We start from the raw sequence: 14,698 nt of genomic DNA, 5'->3' as shown, positions 1-14,698 counted from the left end.
TATTCATGCTATTCTACTACTGCAGAAACTACAGTCATTCCACTGCTATATTTTAAATGACATACAGAGTGACTGGATAACAAATTGAATTAAGTTCATATGCTCCATAGATTCACTTTTTTGTTTGTCTGGCGTTTTTTGTGGGGTTTGTTTGTTTGTTTGTGGTTTTTTTGGCTGAGCAGGGGGCAGCATAGGCTGTAGCTGATTTGATCCGTGTGCAACATTTGGGTGATAAAGTGGCTACTACCTCAGAAAAGAGGAGGGGCCAACCGTAATTGTCTGTTAGGCTGAGGGCACTCTTTGGACCTTTATTCTCCTTTCAACTTATTTTTTCCTTGAAAACCTTGAACACTTCCCCCACTCCCCCAGGAAAAAAAAAAAAAACCAAACACAAAAAAAACCACACCACATCATTCACACCTCTATTTCCATTGCCAAATGTGGTTGAAATCAAACATGTTTTCCAGAAACCGGCAGGGGGTGGAGGGCAGATGGGAAAACAACATGCCTGTAAAGACAACTTCCTGTCTTAGAAAAACCAGACTAAAAGCAGTAGTTTACATTTTATGACAAGGTTTTCAAATTATTAAATACATTTGGTTAAAATACCTTAAAATACTTCAAATATAGAGCAATATAGAGCATTAAGATAAGAAAGCTGACGTGTCTTTTCAAATTGTTACCTCAACGATATCTGAGTTGGTTCTGCTTTCATGAGGCTCGTTGTATTCTGTGTATTTAAGTAGAACTTTGTCCATATCAGTGCTGGCATACTGAAAGAGTTTGTTAGAGCTGTTAAAAATGATGAGTGCTATTTCACAGTCACAGAGTACACTCAACTCATATGCCTTCTTCATTAATCCAAACTTCCTCTTTGTAAAGGTGACCTAGAGAAGAAAGAATAATGATTTTTTTTATGCACATGACAAGAGTTTGATGGACTATCATCAAGAATTTAAGTGATATACCAACTGAGCCTACACTATTCCTATTAACAAGCGACATAACTGAACGTGTGTACAAGCTTAACAAAAGAACTGCCTATCATATTTGGGTGTCACTTTTAGGGCCAATGCTCTATATTAGACTAAGCTAAACAATTACACCCACCCCAACTCTTCCACTAGTACATAACTACGAAAGAGAGGCTATATAACTATCAAGAAGAGTTAAAGTTTGTAGAATCCTCTGATTGTATTTCCTTCTGTTCAATCAACATTTACTTTCCAAGTATCACAATTATTTTCTTCTGTGATGAGCAGGTATTCTGTAACTAGTTTACAAGTTGCTCGCAACCTTAATTCTAGTAAAATCAAAGAAAACAGCAACATCAGTGGAAGCAACACTGTTACTATGTCATATGATGTCCAATTACGCAAGGTTAAGAAATATTCCTATTTTGTTGCTATTAAACCACCCAATCAGACTCACTTATACTTTTAATTTCTTTTCTGCCACTTGGGAACATCATGAAACAACCATTCTGTCCAATCAGAACTGCTGTGGGGAAATAAATCCACTACAGAGGATCACAAAGGAGCATTTATCCATCAGGGAAGGGGGAAAGACACTTACATTGTAAAAATCACCATCCATTACGCAAAAAAGTTTTAAAAAATTATTCCTTTCACAAAATTTCAGTTAGTTAAGAATAAGAGTATCAAAGTATTCGACACCAAGTTGAATCAAGGATAGGTCTGATGCTAAGGCCAACTTTTCTCAAAGGACAATATTTTTACTAAACATCCTCCTAAGCGTCTCAAAAAGGCACTTAATCTACTACTATGAAGTTAATGTTCAGAGACCTTTTAAATAAAGATGCTCTCTCAGATCCAGCCTTTCAATGTGAGCTTCAGTGTTGAGTGGAACACCTCTGGCTATGGCCATATTCACTTCCCCATATTACAATTCAAAGTATACGCCTCTGTGACAGGTGAGTGACCTACATGCCCTACACGTTTAACAAACAATAGTCAGTATACTTTTGCAAGATAGGAATGAAGTAAACCACAAGAAACAATCAAACCTGTTTTATGGGTTTCTATAGTTTAACTTGTTAATTACTCAGGTGTATATCAAGTTTTTGGAAGATGGATGGGAAAATTCTGTGTATACACACCTCAAGGCACTTTTTCCAGAGATGAGTATCTCACGCATATTATTTTTTTAATACTATCCATAACACAAAATATATATGATCCTTCCAGCCACATAAGTAGTCTCAGACGGATGCAGACAGATATACTAACAATATTGTGTACATAGCATGCTGACAATAACTGTATCGTTAAAACAGTACATGCATACTTTACTCTTCCAGGACAAATGTTTGGAAAGTACTGTGGACCTGAGACTCCTCTCTAGCTATAAAACAATATCCACATCCATCAAAAAATCTGTTTTAGCACATGCCCCCTCCCCCTAAAAATGCACTGTGCCTATGATTTTTGAAAACCTGGATTGTTAACACTTCATCACAGTAGGAATGGAAGTAATAAACAGACGATCTAGAAAGATAAGAACATGAAATGTCAGGCATATTATGATAACCAGAGTTCCACCCAAGCTCTTGTGCAGTGTTTCTAACTTAGAAACTTCTTAGGGTTTAAAAAAAAAAAAACAGTAATCACAGAGCCTTTTGTAAGGCCTGAATAATCCACGTTCAGATGAAAAGTGAGTACTTACCGTAACTTTTTTATTCAACCCTTTTAAAGTACATTTGGTGAGAAGCTCCATTAACATACAGCACTCTCTCTCAATTTTATCGAAGAGTGCTGTAACACATTCAAGGTTTAACTAGGGTAGGCAGATCTTTTTACCTACTTATCGTTTAACAATTACCATACATTAGTGAGACAAGATGCCAAAAAATCTGACAGGCTTTACCTTAATGCATCTTCCGTTAGTATTTTATTTTCAGTTATCAACTCAAGTTGACCAAGTACAAAAGTAGGTTTTAGTGGGCTGCACTTTTCCCAAACGCAGGTGGAAATTTTAGTATCCACATATAATACAAATACAGCTGCTTTTTAAAAAAAGATCTTGTGTAAGTCTCTTAGCAGTTCTGTCACTTTATGCATGCCTTCTTTCAGAACACTCGGGATTTATTTATCCTGTCTTGGATGAGACATTAAGAATTACTTCGTCTGGATTCCTCTGGGAATTTGGGGTAACTGTAGCTTTTAAATAACTGTTGTTTTTCTGAGACTTTAATTAGAAGACACTTAAGAGATTATTACCCGAGTATGAGCAGGTATAGATGGGTACTACTGTTTAGTTTTTGTCAGGAAAAAGGCATCATAAACAAGATGTGTGTGTGCCATATTACTTTGAGAAGTCATTAAACAAAAAGACTTAAGGCTTAGTTCCACTGAGGACCTGTATGATCCTGGACAAGGGATCTTAACTTCTCCACTGAAATGTTATCTTTCTCATCTCTTGTAAGGCTATTTTACTTGTGAGATTCTCAACCAGCATCACTTTCTTGCTTTGTGTTTGGACAGTGCTTAGCACAAATCCCACTACCACTGGAGTCCAAGCCTTACTTTAATGTACATAATTATAAACTCAGATTTCATTTAAGAACTTGGACAGCAGAATTAGTTGTGCAAATTTCTCTTCCCTCCCCCCTTGTCATTTAGTGTGCCATTTAAGACCACACTACATACAAAAATACATATTTTTAACGCAGGCCAATGGCTTCCTTGGCAGTATTCTAATATTGCTTAGCAAAAAATGGGCGAGGAAGAGAGAGCAAAGGCAGCAAGATTGAGCTCCTTTAGTATCTAATTTACTGTACTTTATTCTATTCAGCTTAATGAAGATAAATGTTCTACAGCTCATTCAAGCAGATAAGACTGCTTAATTAATAACACAATGACAGTCTCATGACAATTGTAATCCCCCAGAGTAATGGTCTATATATTCTCTTTTGAGTTCACATATAATCCCATCAGAAATAAGATGCTTCTGATAAAACAATAGCTTTTCTTCCCACATAAGTTATATGAACTTGCTCTGCAGGCAAAGCTCTATCCCATTCTACTTGTATTTTCAAACAAAAAAACCTGAACATCATACTAAACTTCTAAACAGGACATCAGATGCGTGTTCATGAGTGACCTACTAACCAACCATGTATGCCACAGAAAGACTGACAGAACACAACTGAGCTACCCTTTCCATTCAGCAAAACAAACCCTAAATACCCTCCTTATCTGGGTCAATGAAAAAATTCCCAAAGTAAATTAGTATCTAATAAATACCCAGTCCATCAGGGCATTTTATTATGTTAAAACTCTATATACTAGCTACCAAAACCAGAGGACACCAGTGGAGTTAAATAACACCATCAATACCTCTACAAAAAAAAATCTGGTTCCACTAACAAAAGCTATTTCATCTCTTTAAAACCTTTTAAAAAGAAGATGCAGTATGCTACCACCTCTGAGTTTCCACAGAAAAAGCTAAGCCAGGCCTAATTCCATTCTCAACTTGGAGCTTAAAGCCTCCTCCTAGTCACTAAAAAGCAAAAAAAAGTGCTAGTCAAAAAAAAGCCAGAAACAAAACTTAGAATTTAATCCCCATTATTTTGCTTCAGTCACAACAATGGTACAAGTGGGTTAAACTTTGGTACAAATGCACCAATTCTCCTCCTCTCCATTGTCCCAACCTGAACAATGAGATGAAGATTAAAAAAAAAAAAAAACCACACCACAACCACCCACCCCCACACAACAAAAAACAAACACACAAAAAAAAAAACCCAACCAAAACTACACATACAAAAAACCTCCCCCTCTCCCTGACAAAAAACCACCACACCAAAGTCTGGGTATAGTATAACAATATTTCAAGTAGAACAAAACCAAGATTGTCCAATTTACTCCAAGTTAGTTAAAAAAAAAAAGAGGGAGGAGGGAGATCAATTTCCACCTCATCAACATGCCTGAAGTTCTAGAGCAAGATCTGAAAGAACTGAAGATATTAATTCATCTACTTTTACTACATGTACTTAAGACATTTATCTACATCAAACATACAGTCACTGTGTGATTAAAGCTGTTCAAACACAATACTTGGCTTTCTCCCAAACTCCAATAATACTTTTCTTGCTATATATAGCCTTCTCAGCCTTTTACATTGCTTTAAAGTGATACAGGGAGAAAAACAATCCTGATTTCACAAACAAAACAATGGGCTCTGAGCTGATGTGTCAGCAGCAAGACAGTCTCATGGAATTTTGACCCTACCCCAACATCAACTTGGTGCTCAGGAGAAGTTAAAAAGCAAATCAAATTCTAGGAAGGGAACAGAGAACAAACATTAGTACGCCACTATATAACTCTATATTCTGTATGCATCTTGAACACTGCTCGGTTCTGGGTCCCTTTGCCACCAAAAACAACGTAGCAATTCTCAAGAAGGTTCAGGGGAAAGCAGCAAGAATGGTCAAAGGTGTGGAATAAATTATGTATTAAAACAAGTAAGCTAAGGTGCTTTGGCTTGAAAAAGTTATTTTAAGGGAAAATAAGAAAACATGGCAGAGGTCCACGGAATAACAAGTAAGATGGACAGACTAGATAGGGAGTGACAGTTGCCTCTTCCGTACAAGAGCTAAATAACTAGCAGAACTATGACAAAGTGTAAGTGAAAAGGTGTTTCTTGAAACAACGGGTAATAGACTTATAGGAATTCCTAGCCAAAAGATGTTGTAAATGCTGCAACTTTATAAAAGCTCAAAGGATAACTGCACAAGTTCACTGGCAAGGGGCGGGGAAAACAACAACAAAAAAATCCATTAACGGTTACTAAATATACAGAAAGCACATCCAGCTCAGGAAATCCCTGAGCTAAGAATAGTTAGAAGCTGGAAGAGGATTACAGAATAGCATAACATGTGTGTCTCCATCCTACACTTATTTGCTTATGACCATCACTGGACAAAAGATACTGCCTTAGCAGCATCTTTGGTCTGAGCCACTATAACTATTCTTGAAGATTGCAAGTCATTCCTACAATACTTTTCCTTAAAAATGATAGCTTCCAAAATATCCCACTATACATTTCAACAGCCCATTAAAATTTTATTTCATATCTCATTATAGCAATTTAGAAGTTAAGAGGAAACACTACTTCTGCAGAGTCATCAACTTCTGGTACTTTTCAAGTTCACAGGACACCTCTTCATTAGGGCAAGAGCAGCCAAGTAAGCAACTTTCCCTAAAACAGTGCACACTTTTGAGTACTCTTCCCTTTTGACTGACAATTTTCAGAGACTGTTGTAGCAAACAGCTCTTACAAGGAATATAAATCAATGCTTTTAAATAGAATCATGTTAACAAAATTTGTTACTATACCCAAACCACTGTAGATCATTGTCCACATATATGCCAAACTCCTCTGTCAAAGAGGCTGCAGCAAATACTTTTATCACATACTTTCTGAATTTCTAATCCTTTCTCTATCTTCATAGAACTACTAAGTGTTCCTAGTAACTATCAGATCAAGTGTCTGTTTCAACACAATTTGTGGGTACCATTTAAATAGGAACAGTAATTTTACAGTGAATTTGATTTAAAGTAGTAATTGATACTACTTATAAATAACATTTTTCCCCCCTCAAACAGTAGTAAAATCATTGAGACATTTCTTATTTGTATTCTGGTAATGCCATCTGTAGATACATGAAGATAAAATTCACTCTTCTGAAGCTGAACTAAGATGAATGTACTCAAAGCTTCCATTCATTTTTAGGACTACCGATGAACTTGTTCATGCAGACTCCTTGTTTCTCACCTGTCTGTTCCTTTCATCCATTATTCTTGTGATCTGTATTTTCTTTCTCCCCATTTTCAGCCTCTTCTTTCTTTTGCTTTGCAATCCAGAAATTTACTAATCCAATAAATGTCACTCTTCAGTATTCTAACACATGATACGGTTTTCTTTTACTTTGTCTTCAGCTTGAGAAAAGGTTCCTATTTCTTCTTATAAGTGCCTAAAAAAATAAAATTTTGAATTAATTTATGAAATGCTGAAGAAGCATTATTGAACACCTGCATAGCCATAGAACATGTGCATGCATAAAATAGTTTGTGAAGAACCAAGTATTTTCATGAGTAAAATATTATACTACATACTTTGTTCCAATTAAATAGACTCCAACTAGTTTGCTAGATTCTACCTACAAGCTACAGATTTAAAATGACCAATAATTTCACACACTTTCAATTGATCGCCTTAAAAATTTACAGTTGTCAAAGGGGGTGCTGCTCACCACTCTAAGCTTTAGGTCTTGAGTTATCTGAGGTTTCAAAAATTTACCCACAAACTTTTGGTAAACTCCATTCATTATTTTGGGAAACTCTGTAGAGAAACCACTCTGCGTTTCCTGTTTCTCCTGTAAAATTATCACCACAATAACAAAACAAAGCCATGAGAATATCAAGTTTCTGTCCCTAAACTAAATTACATCTCATTTCATAAGACAATATTTGGGGTTTCACTGGGAACCAGCAGGGAGAAAGAAAGAGGGAGTATCTTATCTTTAAAAGGATAAAGACCCCAGAAAATATTTTCGTCACAGAACTATTTCACAGCTATCAAGACACCAATTAATAATTAAGACACTCACACAGTTACTCTCTCTACATAACTTGTAAATTACACACTTAGCAATAACCACTACCAGTCCAGCACTTGTTTCACTTTGTTATATTGTTTAGAAAGACAAAGATGCATGCAACTCAAAAAGTCAGTGTGCCATCAGAGTATTTTAATGTGGTAATGCACCAAACTGACTTGTAACACATTGATATTTAACAAACTTTAAATGCATTTTCAGTAAAAAACATTGCTAAGCCATATTCCAAACATACTGCTGGAACTGTAGGATAACATTAATTCAACAAAACTAGAGAGCAGTTGAAAATAAATAGCCTCTAGAACACCAACTGTATACCAGAATGTATAAACATGAAATAGGTACACCTTATTCTATTACCACCTAATATTCATTAAAATAAAAGGGGTAAAAACAGCCACAATATTAGCTTACAACCTCTCTAGCTTTCCAACCCAAAACGTCTTTTGAAATCAAGCCTTGCATATTTTACTACGGGTGTCACAATGCCATATCCTTGAGGCCATGTGTAGAAAGTGGTGCAACCACATCACCATCAGACAGTTAATAAGTAAAGACAACAAGAGGCGATTAGTCACAGGCTACACTTCACAATACATTCAATTTACACTGAGGAAACAACCGTGACATTCTGATGCAGCTTGGGAGGGAGGGAGAGGGGGGAAAAAGGAAAAAAAAAAAAGAAAGAAAAAGAGGTGGAGGACATCATAAAATGAAGGGATGTCATTTTATATTTACCTGATATCAACAAAGGACTGCTTTGGTAAAACATCATAAAATGCCCAACAGTATTTAGAAATACTATTCCATGGAATTTAAGATCAAATCAACACTAAGATTATGTGATGTCTATTGGTCAAAAGGATATGCGCTAGACATTGTTTATACAGCAAAACACTTAAAACCATGCATCAGCACTGCATTCCTTTTATTTTCTTTGACAAAAAAAACAACACTCTTCCAAGTTGCTGCTGAAAAGGTATTAATAGCTAGCTAAGGCCAGTTGAACAAGCCTCTACACAACCAACACCACACAGCAAATATTCTACATGGAAAGCAACAGCTGGCATATGAATTTGTATCTTTTTGTAAAAAAAAAAAAGGAAAATAAAAAAATAACTCAATCAAAAAAAAATCCCCCAAAATACCCCCCCCCAAAAAAAAAACCACACACACCCCACACAAACCTCAAGAATATCCATTGGACTCTAAGCTTCAATTCATAAAACATTCAGTCTTAAGTCAGCTGCCTCACTCTCTTTAAAAAAAAGAAAAATTCTCAGCTCATGCTATGATCACACATTAAATTTAGTTCTGCATAAATCTGGTTGCATTCCTTGAACGTACCTAATAAAGGGTCTCTGTAAGTAGCTCTTAAAATTTGTTTTCTCCTTCATGTGTGGCTTAATTTTTCAAATGTACCATGCATTATTGAAACAGTTCTCTGAATACCGAACTACCAGATTCCTTCCTCTGCTTTTTAAAAAGCATTCACCATCATAACTAGTACATACTAACAGCCACCACATGTGAGACCAAAGATCCATCTGGTCCAGCGTTTTATCTGTGGCTATTAGCAAGTATCACTAGGATAGTAAAGGAGGGACACAGGAATAGAATAAGCATGCATCATTAAAAGCGGTATTTATAAACAATTTCTCCAGATATTCAGTGATTTTTGAATCAGGAACTTCTGGAGTCATATATGGAATCTTAGATTTAAAGCTGTTAATCAAATCTTCTTCCATGAAAATTACTTTTGATTCCGTACAGATTTTTAGCACCTAGAAGCAAGGAGTTCCACAGCTTAGTTATGCATCAGAGTAGAAGATATATCCTTTCATTTAAGCCTGTTCCTGCTAATTATATTTTGTATCCACCGATTTTTAATTATACAAGGCAGTAAACAAACACTCATCTTCACTTTTCATGTCAGTCCTGATTTTGATGCCTATATTGTATCTTCCTTCAGTTACCTTGACTCAAAACTAAAGAATTCTACTCCCATCAACCACCTCTTACACAAAAGCCATTCTCTGGCCAGTCACCCTGTCCTCCTCTCTACCCTTTCCAGTTACACACTGCTCTTTCTGAAACAGGACAGGCAGTGTGTACAGTATACAAGATATGGAATATATAAAACGTTACAATAATCTACCATAAATTTATGCAGGAGCGTAACAATATTTTATGTTCTACCACATTAGACATACACCTAGGCAAATTTACTGGTTCTCAAAATTTTCCTAAGGAAACAGACTTATGAGGCAGAACACAATTTTAAAACCCCGATGTGGGACCACACACTCTTCATACAGTCCTATTTCATTCACTCAGCTCTTCCACCTTCCACAACACATTCAAAAGTAAGCCTGTGCGGTGAATAAATGGTTCTCAAAATTTTCCTAAGGAAACAGACTTATGAGGCAGAACACAATTTTAAAACCCCGATGTGGGACCACACACTCTTCATACAGTCCTATTTCATTCACTCAGCTCTTCCACCTTCCACAACACATATTCAAAAGTAAGCCTGTGCAGTGAATAAAATAAGGAGCTCATGGGAGAACAGGATAGAGAGGAAAAGAAATAAGGCCTCAGATTATGCAATATATATACTTAAGGAGAGAAAATAAAAGAGATGCACAAACATTTTCCATGAGCTAATGGAAGAAACAATAGCAGGGAAACACTATTATCTGCTCCACATACCATCACACACAGGGAAACGGGAAAACCGACAGTAATTTTCACCAACATTTTCTTATAGTTTTGGGGTGGTATTTCAGGTCTTTTAAAATTAGTATGCTCTATTAGGCATAAAAGTGTCAACCCATTTCCCATTTACGACCTCTGCTTCACCCTCTTTAATCAGCCCACTGTTGCCTCTCATCTCAGATCTGCTACTTCTTTCAACCTCAAGCGCTTTTCTCACTTAGCAAATTCCAAATTCCTCTTTGCGTGTCTCTCCCCGTCTGGGCCCAGCCTCTCCTCTCTCTCCCACAGGTTGCTATGGACACCAGAAACCTGGCTTTGAAACACATTTGCCAAAGGCAACCCAGCTCTGAAATACCGCATCCCTTACATTTTTAAGTCATGTACAAGATGATTTTCAAAGCCAAGGATTGAAACACAAGTTTGGTGTGAGCTTAGGGTAGAAAGGATCTTGACACTAACTGCAAAATCAGAGTAAATTGTGCAGTAAAAAGGCACTTTTCATGCATGCTCAGAACATCCAAATGGGAAGTTACCACCAATGACAAATGCATGTTACATTTCTCATGGGAGCAATGACTTTTCCGTTTTCTAATCCTTGGTCACGTCAGAGTTGCAGTTTTATTTTCTATCCTGACTAGCAACAAAACTATGTAAGATAAGATATAAGATTGTGTCCACTATATGGTTACATCAAAAAATGTAACTAGCTAAGTTTTAATTTTGCTAAATCATAGTTGCATTTCAAATGTATGTAGGTAAAATTCTTGTCTCAAAAACATTTTTTCTAGATCATCAACAAATTATGCCACATTTCTTTTATTTTGCCCAAAGAAAGGAAAACTATCAGACATATATGAAGATCAATGCACATTTATTCTGAGAGTAAACGTGAAACTAATCTGAAGTAACCTTGATGAAGGTAAAGTTCTACTTTAAGTGACAGAAACAAATTATAGCCACCAAATCTGCTTTATGCTACTTGCATAGGCACACGGAAGCAAATTATTTTTCAAGAAGAATTTCGGGCCTCTATTAAACAAAACAATAAAAGTAAGCAGAAAAAAAGGGGGAAGAAAAAAACCAACATGCTTCATGATAAGCTTCAAACAGAAAACAATGTCAGCTTGCAATAATAGCAAGAAAAATTATATTAGTAGCTGTCCAAGTAAAAGCCTCTATTATTGTTTAAAAGTAAACTTTATTCCAAATTTTCTGGATTTATTCCCTTCCTCAACACATGTGAAAACACACTAAATACTGAAAGACAACAGAACCATATGCAAAAATACACCCTCATGACTGCATATTTTCAGGAACTCAGATCAGTTTGTTTGTTGTCAAGGTTGCTTACAGTTTCATAAATAGCGAGAGATATATAACTTTAAAGCAAGGAAACTGTATTTGACCTATTTAAAAAGATTCTTTCAAGGGTTCAGTGGAAACAAATTCTATCTGTGCAGAACTCCACTCTGGAAGCCTTCTGGCAAAACAGGTTAGGAAAAACTGTATCAGAATTATACTGCTTCCATTTGTTTTCCTTTTATTTCCCTCTGCTTCTTTGTTTTCTTGGAACTTCCATTTCACCACCACAGTTACAGGTTACATTTGACAGTAACTGTCTCATCACAGGTCATTTACTGCAATGCACACAAAGAAATGCATGTCATGACGTCAGATAATTTGCATGATAACTCTCAAAAGCCACAGCTGCATGAAAACACAGATCTGTATAGATGCATCTTACACTGGTAAGCCTTAGGTAAGGCTTACTAAATAGCAGACAACAATTTTTACTAAATCAAGGTTAATAGGTCGTTTTCTTATCTTACAGGAGCCTGTGCAGAAATTTTTGTAGATTTGGCCCCTAAAATTAAGAGTCAAATAATGTCTTCACCAAAATAGCTAATCAAAAGGTTAAAGGGCTGCATGGAGCTGGGTCGAACCTGATTCTAAGACTTCATTTCACTGTCCAGAAGTGAAAGATAAGAACATTTTCTTCTCCATCGCCTCAAAAAGAATGCAAACCCATATGAAGTAAGTCTACAACTCCAGACACTGTTTTTAAATCCCAAACTAATTATACAAAATATATTCACTCCGATTTGGATCTGCACTGAAGATACTGAGAGTCATGGGACATTATTACTGTGCTCTAGACATTCTATCAGCCCTGCTCCAAAATTCATTGCTACCACTTTGAAGCTAGATTTTAAAATTAAGATTTCAAGCAAAGGGACTCTCCCTACCTGTATCTGCGCACTTAACAGAGATCACGCTCAGATTCTTCCAGGAGTTTTTGCAGATGTGTGCAACAACAGTAACAAAAATGTTTCCTACAGCCACATTTCTATAGCCTTGTCATCATACATTGCTGTAAGTAATGTCAAATATAAGTGTAAAACAACAGCACAGCCTACCCCTTCAAAACAAGACTACATGTTGTCATTTATCTCATACTTCTTCCTGTACCGCAGTATTAGGCAACAAATCTTTTTTCCAGCCTCAGTTTAGAAGCCATTCTTCTACATCCAAGTAGAGCCTTACAGTAAATGAGGCTGGCCTCTGAGCTCCAAGGTCCTCAGCTAGCAAGTGATACACAAGTATTGTTATAGAACAATAACACAATCCTTAGCCAAAATATCTTTTTTTTAAAAGTGGGACAACATAAAAAACAGGAAGTCATAAATAATTCTTTACTGATATTCTTTTTTTATGTATCATAAAATACTGGTTTCTTTCAGCTGGGAAGAACATTCATCTGATACTAGACCATTTAAGTAAACTGTACTTGTAAGCGTGGATTTGCAGTTTTGCAACTAAACATGGTCATCAGTTTCCACACTAAACTCCAATCTATTTCTGAGCTTCTAATTTGTAAGTTACACAGCTTTTCAAATTAAGTCTTGAATACATACTAGAAAAACAAATCTTGAAGTACTTTTTAAAAAAATATGGTCTTATTGAAGAACTGCAACTTCCAAATACCATTTAAATACACTGTTGCTCAAAATGGCCTTTTCTGCCATTCTTTTCCAGGCAGCAAGTCCTGTCTAAGATGATGTTGAATAACTATATTTTCCTGCAAATAGAACTACAGAAATCTAAGCTGTATGAAAAAAAATGAACTAAGATTCAGATGTCTGTTTTTAAAACAAGTTTTACTACTCCTAGAATGCACGGGTGTTTTTTTTTATTTTTGAAGATAGATTTTCCTGAGATGACAGATCAAACAGTTTTCAAGAACTATCAGTATCACCTATGACAGCACATGCACTCCTAGATAATATGACAAATGTAGCCTTGTCCAGGATCAGAAACAGCCAGGAATTCTGCTCTATTTAGTTATTTAAAATCAAGTGGGTTCACATTTCCATTAAACTCAATACTCAATTTTCACACTGTTACATTGCTATAAACTGTGTTCTTGGTCTACTGCTAAAGTCCAAAAAATATGTATCATCCTATTCCAAGTGTTTACACTCTCTAGAAGCAAAACAGCCATTATCAAGCTATCTGTAAAAGCACATATCTTTACTGCGTATTTTCAAGTGACATTAAACTCTGTTTTATTACTCCCATCTATAAATTTCATCTTGATACTTTCTAAAACAATTTATCTTTGCATTCTCAAAACCACGTTAGAACGCAGTTGGAAAATAGGATCTGGAAACTGATGAGCTAACAGTGAAGAAAGAGGACCACAGAAAGAGAACTAAACTTTCAATACTGGATTAAAATCCAATTTAAGATAGAAGCGGAACTTAATATTTTAAGTAATCACAAGAATTCTGTTGCCAGGCTTCTACAAACAGATTAAGAAAATAATGGCATGACTGAATAGCAGTCTGGAAAACATGCTCCAGAGAGTTTCTCAAGAAATTTGTTCCTAATTTATCATATAATTTGTTGAAAGATGTAACTTTTCCATGGTATATAAAAATAACCACAAAGAAAGATGATTCCAGGCACTGTTAACAAGACAAAACTCAATATTCAAGAGCTACGGTCAGAAAGACTAATTTCCCAGTGAATAAACCATAGCTTTTAGAACATCAATGTCAGTTTGAGCACAGTTTTAAATCTTTTGACCAGATAATCTTCCCTTTCTTTCCCCATTTACAGCTCTTAGAAAATTAATGAGCTAGATATAGAAATTTAAAATTAAGTTTAGATATGATTGCTCCATAACGAAATAGAAGAGCATTTGCAGCTATTTAATTAGTTTAAAACTCATTACATGTTTTGCAGCTTTCACAGTGACAAGCTTAAAGTGCAACTAAAAGCATTTAAACACAAGTTTTAAACCCAAACCTCTATACAACATAAGTCACAGAAGGA

The 14,698-nt window shown here is 35.8% G+C and overlaps 1 protein-coding gene across 1 annotated transcript; it reads right to left on the bottom strand.

Moving 5' to 3' along the window:
* Nucleotides 1–409: 409 nt before the first annotated feature.
* On the bottom strand, nucleotides 410–6,994 carry LOC104158736 (myocyte-specific enhancer factor 2C-like). The gene is made up of 2 exons (XM_009696463.1): nucleotides 6,799–6,994; nucleotides 410–887 (listed from the first exon to the last, which is right to left on the bottom strand). Exons 1-2 carry the CDS (start codon nucleotides 6,850–6,852, stop codon nucleotides 672–674), a joined length of 270 nt encoding a protein of 89 aa, XP_009694765.1. The 5' UTR covers nucleotides 6,853–6,994; the 3' UTR covers nucleotides 410–671.
* Between the last annotated feature and the right edge of the window lie 7,704 nt (nucleotides 6,995–14,698).

Source organism: Cariama cristata, unplaced genomic scaffold, assembly GCF_000690535.1.
Source record: "Cariama cristata isolate BGI_N322 unplaced genomic scaffold, ASM69053v1 scaffold11243, whole genome shotgun sequence".
In the NCBI taxonomy this organism is placed as follows: Eukaryota; Metazoa; Chordata; class Aves; order Cariamiformes; family Cariamidae; genus Cariama; species Cariama cristata.
Note: the sequence above shows the minus strand (reverse complement) of the source record. Positions and strands in the feature narration are given on the sequence as shown.